Genomic DNA, 23881 nt, shown 5'->3' with positions numbered 1-23881 from the left:
CTCCCCCTTCTGTGTCCCTAGCCAGCCAGCACCCCCTTCTGTGTCCCTAGAGAGCCTGCTGCCCCTTCTGTGTCCCCAGCCAGCCAGCACCCCCTTCTGTGTCCCCAGCCAGCCAGCTCCCCCTTCTGTGTCCCTAGCCAGCCAGCACCCCCTTCTGTGTCCCAGAGAGCCTGCTCACCTTCTGTCTCCAGTACAGCCCTCTCACTTCACTTACCTTCTTGACGGCTCTCTTTAAATAAAAAAAAAAGAAGTAGGCAGTGGGTGGATCCTGCAGGGCTTTCCCGCCCTAGCAGCTGTGTGGCGGGGGGGTGGGGGAGGGGCGGGGGTGCGGGCATAAAAGTGTGGCTTTTGGTGTCACCCCCTTGGAGGGTGACACCCAGTGCGGCCCGCACCCACCACATCCCCCTTGTGACACCACTGAGTTTAATTAATTAGATGACAACTGATTGTGGCAACACCTGAACTGGACCCTTCAGTCCTACTGCTTTTGCTCTACCAAACCTGAAATATCTGGACATTCCGCATTCACTTCATGTGGAATTATGCTGACCCTGCCACAATATATATATATATATATGTAGTCCAGGCTTGCCGACATTCTAGCTGCCCCCTCCAAGTGTAGCGCGGAAGAGGGGGGCATGGCCAGGGATACTACACTGCAATGGGGACAGAGCTGGGGCGTGGACAACGAATCATGTCATTTTGGCCCATGATGACTCCTGAAAATCAGGGGGTGACTCTGGCCACCTGGAAAGTGGGCAAGTCTCTTGTGCCCCCCTCTAGCCGGCGGCACACCCCCCTCCACCTGCTCGCAACCCTAACCCCCCCCCCCTGGGACCATCCACTTATAGAGCACAAGTGGGCAGTTCGCGCTGAGTTGCATCGTCGTAGCTCCGTCCCCGCATTACACTGCCTGTTTTCTTGACACTGTATAGCAGGGGGTGGTGCCACAATGACACGATACTCCCCCTGAACAGCCCACCTTTACAGACACCATGCCCCCTCTGTGCTGACCTGGCTGCCTCCTCCCTGAGGAGGGGGCAGCAAAGTCGGCATGTATGGGTTATCTGTGTCATACCAATGTTTGCAGTCGGAGTTTACATGGCTATTTAACATACATGACATAACAATTTCCTTTGTCTGTTGTTATGTGTACTAAGCATTATCAATCATTTTTTGTATAATATTTTGTTTAGATGATTTCTTCAGCTCTATATATATTTAATGATTCAAAAGAAAGCACTATCTTAATTTAATTGCTGCCCATGTCACTTTTATAAGGAGCCAAAGCTATTTGGCTGGTCTTCCAGCAAGAAACATAAAAGTTCTAGAGATGTTCTCTTTTTTATTTGTAAATGAAGATATTGGGGGAGATTTATCAAATCTTGGAGAGAGATAAAGTGGAGAAGTTGCTCATAGCAACCAATCAGCGTCTAACTATCATTTTTCTAGCAAAGCCTGCAAAATTATAGTTTGATGCTGATTGGTTGGTACTTTATCTCTCTCCATTGTATCTTTCTCCAAGATTTGAAAAATCTCCCCCTAAGTTTTAAACATGGAAAGCATCCTCTGATACTCCACCTTTTGCAGACTACAACCTTTCAATATCCAAAAATGCAGTAGATTTGGGGAACTCTGCAACAAATCAAATTGCCTGCATTTACGGTTTCAAATAAAAATAAAATTGTTACATTATTTAGTAAATAACATATCTATTCCTTAGATTATTAAGTTTGTTTTTTTCATCCGGTAAGGTTGTTTGGCTGCTGCTTTTTAGCCCAGTGGTTCCCAAACTTTATTTAATCACGGTGCCCATATGGTATCAGCATTTGGTCCCGGGCAAACGTAGGACAGAAGTTTCTCAATAAGAAATTCAGCCCAAATGATTAATAAATAATAAGTAAATAATGCTTACCTGTCATCCTTAAGTTCTGTTATGTCGTTGTAAACAGGGTTGTGCTTCTGTTATTATGACTGGTAGCCACCAGCACTGGATTTGCCTATTAGTGTGACATAAATAATTTGATCTGGTTTTGGACCACCAACCGGTGGTACCCCTGCAAGTGCTCTATGGCACCCAGTATGGGAACCACTGTTTTAGCCCATTCTGAAAAGATGGAACTAAATTGTCTTCAGTCCGTTTTTGCAATCTCTGTGCGACTGTGTCTCTATTATTTTCTATTAATGAATTATATCTCTTACAGTGATTACTATGAGTTCTGCATGCCAGCTCATGGATTCATTCATGTTCTGCCCTTAACAAACAATATTACACAATTCAAACAAATTGTTGGCAAGCAGAAAATAGCTGGAAATATAGATAACCCAGAATGTGCCTTTGATGCTATGCTGCAGGCAGCGGTTTGTCATGTGAGTATGTGCTATTACATTTTATGTGCCTTATAATGTTACTACTAGAGCTGCACATGACTGTGCTAGAGTTACATATCTGTACATGTGTATGGTCAATGGAGAGGTTAGCAGGGTCCACTGGATGGTTAAAATATTTTGGGTAGTGGGAGCATAATTCATCACCCAGAGTGTATCATAGACAGTGTGTCCTCACATACAGCAGCGTCATGGGTGTGAAGCGATTGGGTCACTGTCTGAACAACATACAGTCTACAGTGGTCATGACTGTAGACCATTGATGCAATGACGGAGACTCAGACAACTTTTGCAGAGAAGTAGGGTGGTTATAGTCCGTCAGGTAACACATGCAGTGTCAGACTGGGTCATGAAGAGCCCACCGGGGAAATACAGCGGTAGGGACCCATGTTTAAGGCTTGTTGCCAGCTAACCACAGAGGTTTGGTTAAGTGCATGATCTGATTGCCTTTATAAATATTTATAGTAAATACTGATGGTGCATGCATGATAATGTACCAAACTGATAACAGCAATGCACTGTAGTGAATACACCATAGTACTAGAAAATGCAGTATCATGTAATGTGTATAATAATTAAGCACAATAGAGTAACAATGTATAGTGTGAGTACACATTCTGGATCCAATGTATAGTTTGAGTACACAGTCTGGCAGTGGGGCTCTTCGGGGATTTTCCCTGTATCCCTGTGGGTCAGTCCAACCCTGAACATGTGTGCTCACAGCTCAGCACACTAGTTATTCTAAGAGAGGCATATTAGTACACACAACCTTTTTTACACTATCATGGGCGGGGTACGGCAGCAGCTACACTGCAAAATAAGGGAATGTACTGTTGTGACGAGCCAAGGAATAGAGCCAAGAAATCTAGACTTCTGTTATTGGAGGATTGAAAATAATTTCCTTGTGTGAATCCCTGTTTGTGTTTCTGGAGAGAGGAGCAGGATCTATCAAAGTCATTCCTGTTGGGTGTTAACAATGTACAATGTACAGAAATGTCCCCAGACAGTAAGGCTGGATTGGCTACAGGGCAGTGAATTTAGCAGTTGCCTTTAGTGTCAGCCAGTATCACACCCTCTTGAGTATATGTATGAAGCGGAACATTCGGATCAGAGTGGAAGTTCACCAGATGCTAAATAGCAGTAGTGGGACACATTGGAATTAACCCAGGCCATGATCCCTGTGACACAGAATTGTCCTGATAAATGATGCTATTGTGAGGATCTGTTCAACTAATACAAGGGTTTGTACATGTGTACGGAAAGCCGAGCCGCCCATTGATGTGACGCAAACCACCGCGACAATCAACATTAATATCTGCACTTGCACCAGCCAAATGCTGGAACAGACCCCCGTTCCCCCTACACCTGACTCTGAATATCACAGCATTATTGTTACATGTCTATGACACTCCCACGAGTCAGCGTAGTATGTTACTGCCCAGTTTCCTCCCCAAAACACCCTATGTCACAGATAGACAGATCCATCCAAGTGACGTCTGACTCAGAATATGAAGGACATACGCAAAGATGCATAAATTCGCATCTGCAAAAACTACGCAAAAATTTGCCACTTGCGTTCATGAAGAGAGGTCCGTGCGACTCAGAATCAGCTCCAATGTGTCCCAGTGACAGGTGTTTCATCTGTTCTGTTACTGTTATTGCTCTGCAGTACATGGACAGTACTACTCTATTAGTTTTTGTTATCTCACCGCTTGAGATACTTTGCTATATTAGCGTTTCCTAGGTGTTAGTTACGTTGTAGTATACTATGCTCCATATTCATTTAGCGGCGAAAAGCCGTTTTCGGCGATAAAGTTTTGCGAGTGACGTCATTTCGCCATGCGAAAAGTTTCCTCCATATTCAATTCTGGAGACTTTTCGCCGGTGCGGAACTCAATGCATTGGAACCGGCGAAAAAGTTTCGCCTATGAATAGGTGTCGAAAAAAAGTGCAGAATTGGGGTTTTGGGGCGCAAACTTTGGAAACCCCCCTGCACCATTGGGACAGTCCCCCAAAGGTAAACTGCGTCAAATAAAATTTAAATAAAACTTTAGATCACCCCAGAAAAGTACGTTCATTTTTGGGGTGAAAAAGTCCAAAGTTGGGGGACAAATTTAAAAACGAAATAGACTCCAGGGGGGTCTCCAAGTATGCCCCAGGTGTTTTTAAATTTGCTGGTGGTTGCAGCAGGTGGATTTTTTACGTTTTTTAAAACTTCACTTTACCAACTTTAAAATATGCTAGCACCTACTTCTGTGTACCCCAAAAACAGCTAAATGCTATTCTACACCACTTCTGCAAAGACGCTAATTAGCAGTTATTGACAGCATTTAAGTACCCCAAATACCTTCAGCAGGCCTATTGGGGGGTATCTATAGTGATCCCCAATGTCAGTGCATCTTTTTGTGGGTGTCTGGCTGATTTCCCCATATCTGACAGGACTTTTCACCAAGTCCGAAGTCGCCGGGTCCCGTTTTTGCCGATTTCTAATTGAATACGGGGATGAGCGGGGACGAGCGCGATAATTTTTCGCATGGAAAACCAGCGATGTCGGCGAATAGTCCGGCATGCGAAAAGTACGGGACTTTTTGCGTCTAATTGAATATGCCCCTATGTTTGAAATTAATAGTGTATCACCAATAGTCTATTACCATAATCTTTCTTTGTAGGTGTTGAAAAACATTAAGTTTAACCATAACCAGTTTTGTCATGTATTTCTTTTTATGTTTCAGAAAGATATTGGCTGGCGAAAAGAAGCAAAGCGTTTAATTATTTTAATGACAGATCAAACTTCTCATTTAGCCCTTGATAGTAAATTAGCCGGAATAGTCACTCCGAATGATGGCAACTGTCATCTGAAAGACAATGTTTACACCAGAGCTACCGATATGGTAAGGGTGTGTTACTGCGGAAATCTCAGCTGATGACCCGTATTCTTTCACCCTACACTTATACAGATCCTCCTAGACTACCAGGGATACAGTTTATAGTTCTTAAATATGCATTTAATACATTTTAATTATGGACAAGCTTTCACCATTATGACACAGCCGTGAAAAACGTAATGCTCCCGGCCCTGTGATGTAACACTTTGTATCACATTTTGTTTATTTGCATTATATATATCAGTGGTGGTGAACCCTGGCTCTCCAGCTGCTGTGGGACTACATATCCCAGCATTTACTGCCAGAGTTTTGCTATTAAGGAATGCTAAAACTGTGGCAGTTCATGCTGGGATATGTAGTCCCACAGCAGCTATATATTATAGATACTTTGGTGTGGGGGGCCTTAACTCTGCAGCATTGTCCCGGGGATGCAGTGCTGCACATAATGTATATTGGTCTCCAGTTCACTCCTGACACACAGCAGTGGGAGTTTAACCTTTTCACTGCCTATACCACACTTAAGGAACACAGGGCCTGATTCAGAGCCGCTCGTAAGCGTTCGCTCCGAGCGATGTTCGCACAACTGCGCATGTGTATGGGTTGTAATACGCATGCGCGAACCAGTCAGTGCGGTCGGAAATCGTGTGCTCGCAAAATAGCGAATGCCTGCTAATTTGAGTGACAGGATGAGGCGTTTGTGGGTGGAAACAGGGGAAGGTGCTTGAAAACGGGGAATGGAGATCCGAACGCAGGCGTGCCAAACGGTAAAAAACGGGCATTTTAAGGGTGTGCATAATTAACAAAGTAGCGTCATCGACCACGTCACTTGGTTGTCTTTTAGCCTGAACTGCTCGCATGATTGCGGTAGGAAAATCCAACCACAAGCACTGCGAGCAGTTCAGACGCCTTTCGATGTACTCGATTAATCAAATAAATAGCGGAGATGACGTATGATGCGAACGGCCAGGAGGCGTTTTTTTAAAAATAGTGAGCGCATGTTTCGTTCGCTCGTTCAGACATAGAGGCGTCAACAGACCGCAAAGAGCGAGCGCTTAATTTAAATAGCCAGCCCCTTTTTCTGAACGAGCGTCCGCAAATAGCGTCCAGCTCTGAATCAGGCCCACAGTTTTAATAACCGTTGATGCATTTATACATGTGCTTTTAGTGCATAATGCCATCATTTAACCATAATGGTTATGTAGCACTGAGGGTTAACCCATTAGCCACTAGGAGCAGTTCCCTAGACGCATATGTTTAAATGCTGCATTGTTTTCTTTGCTGCAACACAACCTTACATTGTTCATTGTCTCCATAAAATGTTGGGATCATGGGTATAATGTGGATGTAGGACACAACCTCCCATAATCTGCAACTGCTTGTTTCCAATTTAACTATTTCTGATGTTTGCTGAGCATAAAATACTGTAGGAGAGACTTCAGTGGAATAAGTTAAAAGCACTTTATTTCCGTTTATTAGACCCACAACGACCTCACTCACATGCAGAAGGACCTAGACAGGCTTCTCTATAAAGCTCAATGTACTGCATTTCCTACACACTCCGTACTTTTTATATAACCAATCATATTTGAATTGCTATTTTCAAGTATTGGTTATAAAAAGTAATCAAATGTCTGATTGGTTGCTGTGGTTTACTGTATATAATCGGTTTTGCACAGTTACTTTAAGACCAGATTTCATAAATATCTCCAAATATACTCTACATAACGTAATCTGGCTTTTGAAAACATTTTCTGTATTGCTGTCATTAATCATACGTCCCAACATTTTATTGCGGTGAAGCAGGACAGGTGTGCGTGTGTGTGTGAACACTTAGGGTTCGTGGCCATGTGTCAGTTTTGCCCTGTGTGTTATAATGGAATTATAAAGAGGCAGCATCGTATATTCTATGTGATACATCCCGCCTCTTATCACATGCATAGTTGTGTTTATTAATGCCATATGCATGAATAATTGCGAATAATTACGCTCTACCGACAAGAGCTGTCACTTGTGTTGTGAGGACTTCCGAGTTTGCCGGGGAGACAGAGAGGTCTCCAAGGATTTGTGTGAAAAGAATTTATATGCAATGCCATCTTTAGGTGACATTGCCTATCGGGTACAAGCTCTGGATACTTTTGCTTTCCGGAGCTTAATACATATGAGGATTGAGGCAAACCCCCGAAAACGTCAGTCCTCAGGGCTCGTCTATCTGGGCTGTCCCATTACTGTATTGGGAGTGGTTGGAGTGTGGAGTGCGCCCCATCTCCCACTGCGCATGGCATAGATGGGACAGCTTAGGGCATTATATAATAAATATATATGTGTATATATATATATATATATATATAATATTCCAAAAATCCGGCACTCATTTGCTGTGGTGCAACTTTGTGTGCTCGTGCTATTTAATATACAATGCTGGTCCTGAATAATGCAAGTCCATGCACGGCACTACTAATTAAAAAGTTTTTATATAAAGTACAGTTCACTACATCCAATCATTTCACAGCATGATAGCAATGTTTTTGGATCCCTTCGGACCCCGTCCTCAAGCTGCTGTGGTAGTGGCAATAATGTAATGTTATTTACATTATTGCCACTACCACAGCAGGTTGAGGACTTGCATTATTCAGGACCAGCATTGTATATATATATATTTACTATTTTTCCCATAAATACATGCAAATACTACAAATAATTATATTTTGTCATGCACAAATTGTTTCTAATGAATGTGGTGTAGAACAGTATATTAGTGACAGAATTATATTAATGAACTTCCCCCCATGTTTCCAGTTATTTGTTTCCTATTTGTTTATACCTATAATATCATGTGCATTCTATTTCCTTATATTTCCTGTATACACAGTTTTGATATAAAGATAAAATGTTATCATTGTATTTTTAGTAGTGACTATAGCCTTATTTCTTAACAGGAGAACCCATCACTAGGCTTGCTTGGAGAAAAGTTAGTAGAGAACCATGTTTATGGGATCTTCGCTGTGAAGCAAAGCTCCTTTAATTGGTACAAGGTAACACCATTGTATAGATAATGTTTCTTTTGTGCACCAGGGATTTTATCTTCTGAATAACATTTGGAATTTCACCTTCCCAGGATCTCTTACCACTGCTGCCAGGGACAGCTGCCAAGGAACTGGACGCCGAAGCATCGAATATTAATAATGTGGTGGTTGAGGCTTATCAGGTCAGTTTTATCTACAGACAGGTTGTTTATCACAGTTTTTGTGAAATAATTACTTGTTGTATAGTGTTCATTTATTCTTAACTTATTGACACATTCCTCCTGACTTAGGGTGAGATGTATCAAGCCTTGGAGAGAGATAAAGTAGAGATGAGATATTGCTCAAAGCAGCCAATCAGCTTCTAACTGTCATTTATCTAGGAAAGCCTATGAAATGACAGTTAGAAGCTGATTGGTTGCCTTGGGCAACGTCTCCACTTTATCACTCTCCAAGACTTGATACATCCCCCTTTATAGTGATAAAGCACATTGAAGAATGAGGATATATTTTTGACAGGTTAAGCGCTGTATGGCACAAGTGCTTTAGGAGCCTAGCTTGCCTGAGACAATCGCTTACATTCCTTGCGGTTTGTATTAGCAAGGTTCACCTGCATTTACCATCATCTGCTGTTCTGTGGTTCACTCTCTACATATTGTCTGACAGTATGAATGACGTGACCACTGCCACGTTTAAGTGGGGGCCAACTTTAGAAAAGGGTGGTGGCACACATGGAGCAAACATCAGACTATGTTTAAATGCCGTCATCTAGGTATTACAGTAAGATTTTTTTCCTTAAACGCCAAAAAATGTATATGTTTTACTGGTAGTACCAGGTCTTACCACACGACTTGCTGTTGAGTCATTGTACATTTGTAGTGAGGAACACATTTCATAACGAATGACAGATGCTGGTGCTTATAATGATGACAACATCTGTGGTCTAAGCAAAAGGACCCTGGTTTCCAAAAGGAGAGCACAAACTTGGCGTTCCCCTACTATACCGAAAACAAGACCTGGAGTGTCCCCCTACTATAATGAAAAGCACAGACCTGATGCCTCTATGTGGAGGAGCAACATGGACAAACTGTGACAACTGGCATGGCATCTAGTATGTTAAAATGTAGCCAGGGGTACCGAAAACCCCTGGCGATTATACTGAAACATTAAAAATAATACAGAATTTTTAAATACATTTTCATTGAATACACTAGTTCCCAAAACATTGGTGCACCAATTAATTAAATTAAATAGATAGATATTATTTCCTCCTCTTGATCTGGTTGCCAATGAATATTTCTTTGTCTTACAAATGTCTGGCTCTGTTGTGTGCAGATGACCGGTACAACCTGACACTTAAGTAATATATTGCTATTAAAGCACTGTAGAGCAGGCTACGTTTGCCCTTTGTTAGCTGACAGGGATACAGTAAATTTCCCCTCCAGCAAATGTCATTCTGCAGTTTGTAAAGTAGGTTTTTCCATATAGCTGGTGAATATAACTTACAGAGCACTCTTTGTGCATAGGAAACAATTCATCTATTCAGACAAACCCAGACAAATAAGCTGTTCATTTTACAGCAGAAAGAAGAACATGGATGTTTTTTGTAAATAAAACGTAGAGTGAACTTTGATGTGTTCTTCCAGGCACTTCTCTCAGAAATGAAGATTCAAGTGGATAATCCTACAAAGGGTATTTATGTAAATATTACGGCTCTATGTCCGGATGGGAGCAGACATTCCGGGATGGAAGGATGTCATAATGTAAAGAGTAATGACAAGGTACAGTATTCTGGAATATCCTCTGCAGCTGTGAACATCAATTATATCTGAGATGTTTGCACAGTCATGAATAAATGTGTTCCTTGCAGTATCTGCTCAGTCATGTATTGCCCCAGTCGTTTGTCCATATACCAGGTCCTGTTACTATAATTATTATCCCATTGCAGCCATTATAGTAACACAGTACAACAGAGCTTGACAAATTTTTCTAAAATCTAGGAGCCAGGCTGTAAGTGTAGGAGCCAGACCACGGCCCCCCCCCCCCCCCAAAGAAATTACAGGAGTGAGTGAGGAGCACAGCTCTGTGTGTTATGCAACTGTTATACACACTATAGTAGTCCACAAAATGGTCACAGTTGAATGGATACAGTAAAAAGGAGCCCCCCTCACTGCTCTGCACAGCTCCCCTGCTCCACCCCCCACCCTCCAGTAATATTTCACATAAAATAATGGTGCCAGAAAGTACAACAAAACCCTCTCTCCTCTCATGGCTCTCATGGTCGCACCACTATCCCTCTGAAGCCGCTCCGCAATCCCTGGCCATGCATAGACCCTACTACCGAAGAGCTCGATGCAGCCGGAGATAGGAGACAGTAGACAGCCAGGACATACAGGAGGATCAGCATAGACTGGGACAGATAGCAGGAATCAGAGCAGGCCAGGATGGAGAGGAGTTGTCAATGCAGGCCGGGGACGGACAGAGGCACAGCAGACACCGCAGGCAACACTCAGCACATGCACTCCTGTGCATGATATGAACACCGCAATACTATAGGCACGAATCTCCGCCAAAGCTGATGAGGATCTGCTTCCTCCCTTACTGCAAAATCTAGTAGCCAGGCAGCAAAATCTGGTAGCCATGACGACCTGGCCCCCGGGATTTGTCGAGCCCTACAGTACAAATTACACAGTCGTTAATGTACTGTATACCCCCTTATTCATAATTGCCTACTTTTCAAGGGCAAGTGAGAGGATGTGGTAAAGCAATTCGCATTATCACGGCCCCATCCCACATTGAAAAATGAAACATACACATGGAATTGTATCATCTCATGGCCGCCACCTCAATGCAGAAGTGAACAGAATATGGGAGGGTGGTCTGCTCCTCTGGTAGCCTGGGAGAGCTCCTCAAAATGTTCCAGACATTTTAGGAGAATTGGCAAGTATGGCCTCATGTGTCTTGTGGGGTGATCACGCCATGGGATATATGGAATATAAGCACCTTTTCCCTCATCTGGGACACTTACCCCGTATCTGGTCCCTGAAGCCAGGAGCGATTGGGGCTGATTCTGTGTTGTAAGCAAAGCAAAAAAAACCAGGTAACTTTGTATCTATAACAAACCATGGTTATATACAAGGGGTGCAAACACATTTGCTGACTGGTTTTGCATGTAGCTCAGAAATGCTGGGCAGCTTTATTTGTACACTGCAATTTAGATTTGAGTTTGGACACCCCCCTCCCAAATGTAAATCTCTCTGCACATTTTTAATTCTGCCCTACCTGCAGTGCAGTGTGGTGTTACTGAGGTGCAAAGTTAACGGCCCCATACATCTAGCCGCTGTGCGGCAATTCTCCTTTCTGATGATGGCAGGGAATCAGGGCTATTCAACATGCTGAAAAATCCCCAATTCCGAACTGAAGATGTTCAGAATCAGAGTCAGGGATTTTTTTACATGTTGAATTTCCTCAATCCACTGACAGATTGTGGATCATCGATGGCCACGATGTGCGGATTGGTTCGTGGATCGGGTCTGATTGGCAGAACAAGGAATTGGGGCCGTAGATGTATGAGTCCCATTACTTGCTTTACTCCATCTCAGAATGTGCCCCAATATGTGCTATCTATTTCTAATGGGTTGGGTACCCGGATACCGGCGGTCATAATCCCGAAGCCGGCATCCCAAAAGAGTTTACATACTGACACTTGTCGGTCAGTATCCTAACCCTCCCCCTCTCCCTACCGTAACCCTAACCCTCCTTCCCTGGTGCCTAACCCTAACCTCCCCTCTAGTGCTTAAACCAAACCTCCCCCTCCCTGCAGCCTAAACTTAACCCTCCACCTTTAGTGCCTAACCCTAATCCTCCCCCAAGTGCCTAACCCTAACCCCTAAGCCTAACCCTCCCCCTAACCCCAGTACTTACTGTCGGGATGCTGGTGCCGGGATTCTGACAGGTGTCGAGATTCCGGCGCCAGCATTCTAAGCACCGGCATCCCGACTGTCGGTATTTTGACCGGATCCCATTTCTAATATGTGTGGGAGAAGTTATTCAAATGTCTCCCATAATAAATTTTCAATGTTAATGCCATCACCACCCTAACTATCAGACTGGCATAGGTGCCATGTCTGGAAACCCTGTAAGTGCATCTACAGTATAAGTGTAATTCTTATGTCTCAGTTGAGTGTACTCTGTAGCATCACATTGGGGGATATTTAAAAAAAGTGGAAGAATCTGAAAAAATTCGGAATCACTTCCCCAGGCGTGGCTGCATTGTTTGCGACCACACCATGCTGTGCGTTACCTGACTTGTCAGAAATGCCCACTGGGCGGCTGCTAGAAGATTATGGTAGAGGGACCTTCCTGCCTCTATGCATCCGTGCTCCCTCCACCAGTGTCTGCCGTACTGGCAACATGACAGTTCCCCCCCCCCTAAATGAACTAGCCCTCAGCGATAGCCCTCAGCCCCCCAGTGTACACCTGGCAGCTGCTCCTCTCTGCAGGAAGTGTAAAGTCGCAATGTTACAATGATCATTATTCTGATATATTGCCAGTCAATATTTAACTTCAACAATCAATAATATTAATGTTATGTGTTTCAATAAAGAATTTCATAATATTGTGTTGGATAAGTTTTGAATAGATGTTCTTGTCCTAATTCAATCATAAAAAACATGCAGTTTCTGAGCGTTCTTTAAAAAAAAAAACATTAGACAGTTAACTGGTTAAAAGTATCTTTGATTTAACTACTTTGTTATTTTATACCATATTCTTAAACTACTTAATTTTTTTGTTGTTGTGCTTTCTCAAGAAGACAGACACTCTCATATTCATTCTATAAGATCACGCTGATTTAGTGAAAAAAAAAATAGTAAAAAGAGCAACTACATAAAATATTTTAACAAAATTAGGAGCAATGTACGGGCAAAGTGCCATTGTGACTGCTTGTGCGTGCTGGCGGTGGCACCCTACATCATCCGTACATCACTTTTACATTGTGCATTGTACTTTGCAGACAAATAGGGGTGCACAAAGTAAGCCATGTATGAGATTTTTGTACACCAGGGGTTCCCAAACTTTTTCAAATCACGGTGCCCTAAAGTATCAGCATTTTGTCCACGTACCTCTGGGCTAAAAGTTTCTTATTGAGAAATTCAGCAAACATTAAATGAAGTAAATTGTACTAATATGTCACCCTTAGGTACAGTTATGTATTGGTTCACAGGGCTGCACTTTTTGTCCACATATTTTTGATTGGTTGCCATTAGCAGCACTGGTTCTGCCGAACACACTGACTAAAAATAAGTTTATATAGTACTGGACCACTAACCCGATGCACGCCTGAAATTTCTCTGAGGCACCCCAGGGTGGCACAGCACCCAGTTTGGGAACCACTGGTGTACACTGCACATCGCCTGCATATCACTCCGGACCAAACAATTTTACATCTCTCCTAAATGAATGCACCCCTATATGTGTTCTATGAAAGTGACATTTTCATTGTGACATTAACTATGTCACGCCCACAGTTTACTCATTAACAAAAGAGGAAGCGGTTGAATATATGGTGATCTAATGTTAAAGGCTACAGCAGGGGTTCCCAAACTTTTTTGAACCAAGGCGCCCTAGAGTATCAGCATTGTTTTCACTGTACCCCTAAGCCAAAAGTCTGTTATTGAGAAATTCAGAAAAAAAATTAAAAGCAGTAAAGTGCAGTAAATTGTGCTGACCTGTCATCCATAGGTTCAGTTGTGTGGTGGGGGACAGGTTTGTGCTTCTGTCTGTTCACATATTTACATTACATTGACCATAAATAATTTGATTTAGTGCTGGACCACCAACCTTTGGCACCCCTTTAGGTTTCCCAAGGCAGGGTGCAAGACAGGGTTCCCAGGGTGCCACAGTGCACAGTTTGGGAACCACTGGGCTACAATATACAAAGATGGCCAATATGAGGCAAAATTCCACCATTTCTATAGAATAACTCCTGAGTGTGGGTGCACTGATTGCGTAGCTGCTGCAGCCATCACTGTCTCTGGCAGAGAGAAGTGTAACCTTTTACACAGGTGCCTGGTCAGGTGTGTGGGGAGGGGGCCATTGTTTTATACTCTTGAAAATTTTATTTTTAAACTCATCTGCACTAAAACCAGCTAGACAAATAAGAGCTATGTATTTTCTCTCACGTCATGTTAATGCCTAAAAAATCCTAGTTAAACCTGACACACAGAAATTCTATTGTATTATATTCGTGCTTTCACACATGCATGGTCCCCCGGAATATACAGAAACTCTTGAATTTTGGGAATTTCTCTAATGAATTGTGTGGCCTGTGGGCTTCATTCTGTGCAACTTGACGCATTACGCATCGATGGGGAGGGGGTACCTATTGTTTGATTCATGTCACTGTGTTCATGCATTTCCGACTAATGCTGGGTACACACGGGACGATCTGTTCAGCGAACGATATCGCTGAATGATCTCCCTTGAAATTCCTGGTGTGCTGGATGAACGATATTGTTCATGCACACACTGAAGATATCACCAACGTTGAACGACCAACAATCGCAAACCCCTGTGGAAAATGCACCATATCGTCCAGATTGGCCTGCATGCATGCCCGATGGACGACATCGTTATCGTCCAGCGGGAGCACGCATCGTTGGAAGTTCATTGCATACACATGGAACGATAAGAACGATATATCGTTGAACGATATAATTAACGTTCATATCGTAACGATATATCATCATATCATTCCGTTTGTATGCTCCTTTAGACTTCCCCCCAAGATCTCCCACTTGGGGGAAAAAAATAAGCAAGCGTGATATACTTTAGAATCAGAGATGCGCAGAGACTCCCGTGTTTTGGTTTTGGCTCTAAATCATTGTCTTGTTTTGGTTTTGGATTTGGCAAAACAATCCTCATGTTTTTTCATTCGATTTTAGTTTTGGTTTTGAATTTCTTTAAAATGTTATAAAAACAGCTAAAGTCACATAATTTGGACCTGTTTTTGTTCCTAAAGTATTATTAATATCAATAACTGTCATTTAGAGTAATTTCCGACCACCTCACTGCACGAGGGAGAGATTGAAATGCAATCCAAAATACATAAGATCCATTTTTTAGATCCAAGTTCTAAACTTGCGAGAAGTCCAGAATCGAGACCCTGTTATACTCAGAACCCCAAAGTTCAGGTGTGTTTGGTTTTCAACAAAACCAATCTGCTCATCTCTATTTAGAATAAAACACAGCTTAATAATTTAAAGATCCAGACACTACAAATCACTGAACTGACAACATAGACAGTGGAGGGATGATATAATATTCAGGATAATGGAGTCAGTGGAGTCTCCTCTTGATTCAGCTGTGCCCTTTTCCAATGAGATTGTAAGCTCTCTCATGAGCAGGGCCCTCCCTACCCATAAGATATATTTGGGAGATACGAGCGTGGCAGCTTTGTACGGTACATTTTCTTGTACTTAGTTCTTCTTTTAGGACTGACTGTCGGCATGATAAATTGATATATAGCCACAGACACCTTTCATCCTGAGTGTTAACATGATACAGCTGTAAGTCACATAGTTTAAAGAAAGTGATTTATTGCACTTGTTTTAGTGTACACTACACTGTGTTACTAAGGTGCACACAAACCTGCTGCAAATCATTGTTAGTCAATTGTCACAATGCATATACATTTATGTTGCCAGAACTGTCAGAAGATGAAAGTTATACCTAAAGTTCTGGGAGATTTGCTATGGATACTACAGTCCTGCGTAAAAAATGAAACACACTGCTATAAGCATGTAACTATTTCTTATGCTATAGTTACTTTACATTTACAGTGTATCCAGTATATAGCTTTACCTTGTTTGTATTATTTTTGATATCTTTACATGCACTATCTAGGGTAGAGTTTCTCAACTTTTTTGTATCATGTAACCACTTATGATGGTAAATGTTTGCCAAATGCCTGCTATTGTGTGTCAGTATATTCAAGGCACCCCATAAAGTGTATATACAGGTTGAGTCTCCGATATCCAAAATGCTTGGGACCAGGGGTATTTTGGATAACGGAATATTCCGTATTTTGGAATATTTGCATATCATGATGAAATATCTTGGGAATGGAAACCAAATATACACACAGAATGCATTTATGTTTTATATACACCTTATACACACAGCCTGCAGGTAATTTTATACAACATTTAATAATTTGTGCCTTAGACAAAGTTTGTGTACATTGAACCATCAAAAATCAATGGTTTCATTTTCTCAGTAAAGCCCAAAAAATTCCGTATTTTGGAATATTCCGTATTTCGGAATATTTATATATGGGAGACTCATCCTGTATTTAATCTATGCTGTTTTGAAGGCAAAAGGTGGTCACACCAAAAATTGATTTGATTTCGATTTGTCTTCTGTTCATTCACTTTGCATTTTGTTAATTGATAAAAATAAACTATTAACCCTTGATGTTATTCAACACCATGAATAACATCAATTGCTAGAAGTTGGAAACTGGCTGTTTTACTGGGTGGTGATGAAGAGCTTTTTTATATGATTCTATGGAATAATTAAAGATTAAAAAATGTCAGCATTTGGAAAGAGTGCCCTCTTTTTTGGACATGTATATATATACAGATGTATCCTCGTACACTATTGCTGCAGTCATGCCAAACAGTGCGCCAGGTCCCATGCAACTCTACTTGCGCAGAGTGTCTTTTTTGCCTCTTTTTCACCCGAAATGCGCCTTTGTTGCGATGCAACTAAGACGCACCAGGAGATTGCACTGATTAATTTGATATGAGACAATTGTATGTCTATGTGTGACCGAGTCTGAATCTGTATTCAAAGTGCAATATTGGAGCGGCCGGAACTTCTTTTCCACGCCAAGTTCTGTTGTGCTTCGTTTGCTGACTCGTTTACAACAATGATATCCAAGTGTCACATATCAAATGAATCCGTGCAGTCTCCTGGTGCATGCTAGTGGCATCGAATTGTGACCAAGACACTTTCTGGCGAATAAGACGCTTGGCTCAAGCAGACTTGCATGGGGCTGGCTCACTCACGCCAGGCGTCTCATGTCCCATGGTGTAATTAAATAAATGAATAAAGATCGACCATGTCTATCGACCTTTAATAAATAGACCCCTACGAAAGACCACACTAATTTTCCTAAAAATATGATTTATTACTTACTGATACATAAGTCTGTTAAATTGAGTTTAATTGAATAGGTTGAATTACACCTGCAGTCTGTCTGAGGGAGTTTGGTTTTATCACAAGTATGAATTCAGAGTCCATAATTCCTGCTAAAACCAAAGTGTAGTTTCCTTGTGGAGAGTCCATGTAACCTCTACAAGCTTCCATGGCACATTTGACCCCTGTATGACCCGCACATCTGTTATGGGAAATGATTGCACAAACGGTAGATTAAAAGCGTCAAACTATTCCACATGCACTTTCCACCTTCAGTTACATTTTTCAGCATTACTCACTGTTGCCAAATTTCCTGACCATGTCCCGGCTCCGATCCTAGCAAACGTTGTAAAGGTCAATCCATGAATCTCTGCACAATGGAAACGATTTTAAACAAATAGTTTTAGAGTTTATTTTGTCACCTACAATTTGGTCTCTTCTCTAACTGTTTACATTGTAAATTATAGTAATTTCCAAAGATCAAAGCTTCTGCTGTGCGGTGCAAACCCAGCATTGCTTACGCCATGGCGTCTAGATATGTGAAAATGATATTGATTTCCTCCAGGTTTGTGGATTTCTGCATAGGCCAAGGGAGGTGTTCGTTGTGAAAACAATATTTCTTTATGCATAGTGAGATTAATGCGGTTTGATAAATGAGGGCAGGTGTCTGGTGCTGTATCTGATCCCCTAAGGGGTGTCAGATAGCCCATCACTGGTGTAAGCCGTAAATGAGGCAAAAATGTGCAGGATGTTACAAGAAAAATGATTAAGATTTATGTAATGAAAGTTGTTTTGGCAAAGTGGTATCTTGGACTTTCATGTGCTCTTTACACTTGTGTTCACTGTGCTTCTTGAGTCTTTATCACCTCTGTACACACGAAGGGGCTCTACTAGGTTGCAGAGGCATCTACCGAGAGAGCTAGAAGCCATTCTGCTGTCTGCTTTGTGGATGCTCTGTAAATGAAGGATTGTGTGTAACTAGAAAAATATATTTTGGAAATAAAGTAAATACAGGTGTAATGTAAATGCATGTATTTTCCATGTACAATATAATCTTGAATGATCTCCCTCCTCTCTGTAATGCACAGTGGGAGCCGAAGCACCACCCCAACGGCTCCCGTTGCTGCAATGGATGGAACATACAGAAGTCAAGGTCGGGGATTAGATTGCTATAAGCAGTCCGCAGCTAGGGATGAGAGAGGGTGTGAGAGGAGACCCAGGGAATCTTGGGTCCAAAGTACTAGCAGTTACGTCTACTGTACAACCTTGTGTTTGTTTATGACCCCAGATATAACTCATATTGTGTCTAATATGGCTGTGGCTTGGAATGTGCTCAGAAATGGACTCATCATGGGTGTGCTGGGGCAAATGTGCCCATCATATCTATATGAGAGACCTTCATTTGCTTCTCCAATGGTCACAGGGCTTATCTAGGAATTAAAGAGCAATCAAAGCCAGTATCTGACCTTTATGTATACTGTACAAAAGCTGTATAAAATTGAGCTGAAAATATACATCAAGTAACTGTGGTGTACTTAAAACAGCAATTCCACATTAAAGGGTTTTTTTCCCCTTTAAAGAGCAAGTTAGGTACCTTTTAAGCATACGTCATTCTTCTTAGCTTCTTAGCCTCCTATAAATCGTTATCTTCATTTCAAAATCTCTCTGAAGGGCAAACAAGTTCAGCTGCCACACAAAGGACCTCATTCAGAGTCGGTCGAAGCGGCCGCACGGTCGTACGCCACCGTTGTTCGCTATACTGCGCATGCGTAAAGTTCGCAATGCGCCTGCGCAAACTAGCCGCTACGATCAGATTTAAGCAATTTAACCCTCGCTTATTCCCGGCGAGGGTTAAATGACAGACGTCTAAATCTAGACGTCTGTCATTTTACCAACGCTGGGAGACCGGCGCCCGGCATCCTGATCGAAGTGGCAGGGGGTGGGAGGGTTAGGTTTAAGCCTCCCGGGGAGGACTTTGGGTTAGGCACCCCCCCACATGCACTCATCATTTCCCATCATTTTTCTAACTCTGTGACAGTCACACTTCTACAGAACCGACCCTAACCTATTTGATGCCTTAAACAAGATTTGAACTGTTGCCCCCTAGCACCGCCGCTAGTTCTAGTTTGAGTGACAGAATGAGGTGTTTGTGGGTGGTAACAGGGGAAGGTGCTTGAAAATGGGGGAGTGGAGATCCGAACGCAGGCGTGCCTAATTATGCGAACGGCATTTTGTGGGAGTGCATACGGTTTATGGGAGTGCATAATTAACAAAGTAGCGTCATGGCACATGTGATATGGGAGGTTTTAACACTGACATGATCGTAGAGCTTAAGAGAGGGTATGCTCAACCTTAAGCTCTACGACCAGTTTCGATGGTTGCCGATGGTCTCGATTAATCCTCATATGCCCGGAGATGACGTGCAATGCGTACGAGAAGTGGACGTATTTTTTTGTCTTCCGAACACTTCCTCCCCTTGGTCGGCCAGCTGCCGATCCGAACTTAGGGACGCAACTTGCGAAGGAATCATTTGCATATCCGGCCCCTTTTCCCGTACGACCGTGCGGCCGCTTCGACCGACTCTGAATGAGGTCCAAAGGCTCTTAGACTCTCAGCATGTTATATACAGGCGGGAAGGAGATGGAGGGATGTATTTCAGGGGAGCCAAGTAATACTTTCCAGTTTCCTGGAATCTCCGTGAGAGTTATGATTGTTTGGGTAGTCCCTTGAACCCCTGGAAGAGTGGGCGGGTTTCCCACAGCCCACCCACTTCTTAGTGAAGTGGGCAAGATGAGGAAATAATACCGAGAATCGCGGATTGGCATGGAAGGGGCAGAGCCAATATGACTATATTCTAGAAGAATTGCGTCATTTTAGCCCCGACCCCCCTACGCACAGTCTCGCAATTTGATAATTTTCCCGCAACAGGGGCGGGGCCTAATGACATGAAGAGCCTGTCACCTTCATCTACAGTGAATAGCTCTAAGCAAATGCAGTAATACAAGATATGGCACCGCGAAGCTATAGATAATCTCTGTTTTTGCCAGTTCATCTGTATAATAAAATGGGTATGTAGTCGGGAAGCCGGCGGACCTAATCCCGACAGCCAGCTTCCCGACTGCTTATTCCCAGCGAGGGTTAAATGACAGACGTCTAAATCTAGACGTCTGTCATTTTACCAACGCTGGGAGACCGGCGCCCGGCATCCTGATCGAAGTGGCAGGGGGTGGGAGGGTTAGGTTTAAGCCTCCCGGGGAGGACTTTGGGTTATGCACCCCCCCACATGCACTCATCATTTCCCATCATTTTTCTAACTCTGTGACAGTCACACTTCTACAGAACCGACCCTAACCTATTTGATGCCTTAAACAAGATTTGAACTGTTGCCCCCTAGCACCGCCGCTAGTTCTACCTTGAACACAGCCAGGTCGGTAGTTTGAGTGACAGAATGAGGCGTTTGTGGGTGGTAACAGGGGAAGGTGCTTGAAAATGGGGGAGTGGAGATCCGAACGCAGGCGTGCCTAATTATGCGAACGGCATTTTGTGGGAGTGCATACGGTTTATGGGAGTGCATAATTAACAAAGTAGCGTCATGGCACATGTGATATGGGAGGTTTTAACACTGACATGATCGTAGAGCTTAAGAGAGGGTATGCTCAACCTTAAGCTCTACGACCAGTTTCGATGGTTGCCGATGGTCTCGATTAATCCTCATATGCCCGGAGATGACGTGCAATGCGTACGAGAAGTGGGCGTATTTTTTTGTCTTCCGAACACTTCCTCCCCTTGGTCGGCCAGCTGCCGATCCGAACTTAGGGACGCAACTTGCGAAGGAATCATTTGCATATCCGGCCCCTTTTCCCGTACGACCGTGCGGCCGCTTCGACCGACTCTGAATGAGGTCCAAAGGCTCTTAGACTCTCAGCATGTTATATACAGGCGGGAAGGAGATGGAGGGATGTATTTCAGGGGAGCCAAGTAATACTTTCCAGTTTCCTGGAATCTCCGTGAGAGTTATGATTGTTTGGGTAGTCCCTTGAACCCCTGGAAGAGTGGGCGGATTTCCCACAGCCCACCCACTTCTTAGTGAAGTGGGCAAGATGAGGAAATAATACCGAGAATCGCGGATTGGCATGGAAGGGGCAGAGCCAATATGACTATATTCTAGAAGAATTGCGTCATTTTAGCCCCGACCCCCCTACGCACAGTCTCGCAATTTGATAATTTTCCCGCAACAGGGGTGGGGCCTAATGACATGAAGAGCCTGTCACCTTCATCTACAGTGAATAGCTCTAAGCAAATGCAGTAATACAAGATATGGCACCGCGAAGCTATAGATAATCTCTGTTTTTGCCAGTTCATCTGTATAATAAAATGGGTATGTAGTCGGGAAGCCAGCGGACCTAATCCCGACAGCCAGCTTCCCGACTGCTTATTCCCAGCGAGGGTTAAATGACAGACGTCTAAATCTAGACGTCTGTCATTTTACCAACGCTGGGAGACCGGCGCCCGGCATCCCGATCGAAGTGGCAGGGGGTGGGAGGGCTAGGTTTAAGCCTCCCGGGGAGGACTTTGGGTTAGGCACCCCCCCCCCCCACATGCACTCATCATTTCCCATCATTCTTCTAACTCTGTGACAGTCACACTTCTACAGAACCGGCCCTAACCTATTTGATGCCTCAAACAAGATTTGAACTGTTGCCCCCTAGCACCGCCGCTAGTTCTACCTGTAACCCAGCACCCCTCTCCCAGCACAGCACCCATCGCCCAACAGCACAGATCCCAGCAGCAGCCAGCAACACCCATCACCCCTCACCCATAGCAATCCTCATCCACAGAGCTGTAACTAGATATTTTGGTGCCCTGTGCCAGCATGAGCATTGGCGCCCCCACACCCAAAAAAAGAATAGTGGTACACAATAGTACCCCCAATTAAATTGACACCACACAGTAGTGCAACCTTATTCACACAAGATATGTAGTATCCTCACTCTATCCTCTACTCGGCACTATGTGTCTCCTGCAGACAGGCTCAACATGGCATGCACAACAGCCCTCCTCCAGCCACCATTTTTGTTACTGCCCACTGCCCCCACTGTCTCTGCTTCCCGCTGCAGCCAGCTATATGAGCTGCCACTCGATCGGAGCTGAAGGCTTCGATCATGGTAGGGCAGCCAGAGCAGACCCGCCAGCAACGTCCACCCGTCCTGTTCCTGCTGATGCCCGCTGTCAAGATGAGCTGGCCCAAGGCTTGGTATGCATGCCCTTAGGCATCCCAAATGCCATAGACATTTGCCTAGTTTGCCTATGCCTAAGGCCGGCTCTGCACTTCTATCAACCTAACTGGCACTGTCTCAGTGTCAGATGCATTCTACTAATGCTGCTACACTCTCCACTACCTATCCCATACATCTACTGTAGCAAGCAGGATCTTCTTCCTCTATTATGATGATGTGTTAGATGTTTACTGCGTCAGTTTCTCTCTGTAAATATAGCACTGTGGAACATGTAGGAGACTTATGAAGGATAAAAATAATATATTCTATATAGGTTTTATATATATATTGGTGGTGCTTTTTGCTGATGGCACTCATGCAGCAGCGACACCTTTTTTCAGTATAATTTGTTATTTGTATAACTAGTTCAGGAAACAGTAAGATATCACTGCTGTGCTGTCATTTCAGATATTAATAGTGTCTGAAGACTTGCCCAGGGTGTGGAAGCTGCTGTATATCCTGTGTCAACTTGTAACTGTAGAAGAGTACTGTGTATATACACTATGGGCCTGGTTGAGAGTTGTACGCAATGACAGTGTTTTTCGCAGTGAAGCGAATATCGGGTATCTGCGCATGCGTTTGAGTGGTACTGCGCATACGTCAAAGTCTATTACTTTAGTGGCAAGTAGCGACTCTTTACTCGCAGAGTGATTGACAGTTAAAGGCCATTTGGGGGGAGGTAAAGGGGAGTGCCGCCAGACACGCAGGTGTGTCGCCTCCGTTTCCAGGGCGTGTCGCTGCCTGCGTCTGCTCTCTGGTACAAAATGTGACTCCGCGTCTCAGTTCAGATGGCCATGCTGCGTGAGCACAGAGGGGGCTGAGCGCTCGCTTTGGTAACTCGATGTTGCCCCACTGGGCATGTGCACGACGGAGCCGGCTCCATCGTGCGCATGCGCGAGACACGGCTAGCGATGGACACTCCGTCGCTAGGGGTCTCGCAGCAGATGGGCGAGCTGTCGATGATGAGTGACAGCTCGCCCCATTTGGGAGGCGGGCAGGGGACGTGCCTGCCCAAACGGAGGCGTTTCCGCCGGAACGCTTGCAGTTTGGGGTAGGCCCCACTGACATCATTGCTGATGTCAGTGGGGAGCTTCCTTTTCGATCAGAGCAG

General features: G+C 43.7%; 1 protein-coding gene across 1 annotated transcript in view; it reads left to right on the top strand.

Annotated features, from left to right (window-relative positions):
• ITGB8 (integrin subunit beta 8) overlaps positions 1 to 23881 on the top strand; it is a 145903-nt gene that overhangs the window by 105029 nt on the left and 16993 nt on the right. Inside the window, exons 5-9 of the mRNA XM_088457356.1 lie at positions 2205 to 2370; positions 5121 to 5279; positions 8210 to 8305; positions 8389 to 8478; positions 9940 to 10074. Coding sequence (XP_088313482.1) covers positions 2205 to 2370; positions 5121 to 5279; positions 8210 to 8305; positions 8389 to 8478; positions 9940 to 10074 — 646 coding nt within the window. The remainder of the gene's footprint in view (positions 1 to 2204; positions 2371 to 5120; positions 5280 to 8209; positions 8306 to 8388; positions 8479 to 9939; positions 10075 to 23881) is intronic.

This window comes from Taudactylus pleione, unplaced genomic scaffold (assembly GCF_031769625.1).
Source record: "Taudactylus pleione unplaced genomic scaffold, aTauple2 ptg000758l, whole genome shotgun sequence".
Taxonomy (NCBI): Eukaryota; Metazoa; Chordata; class Amphibia; order Anura; family Myobatrachidae; genus Taudactylus; species Taudactylus pleione.
Note: the sequence above shows the minus strand (reverse complement) of the source record. Positions and strands in the feature narration are given on the sequence as shown.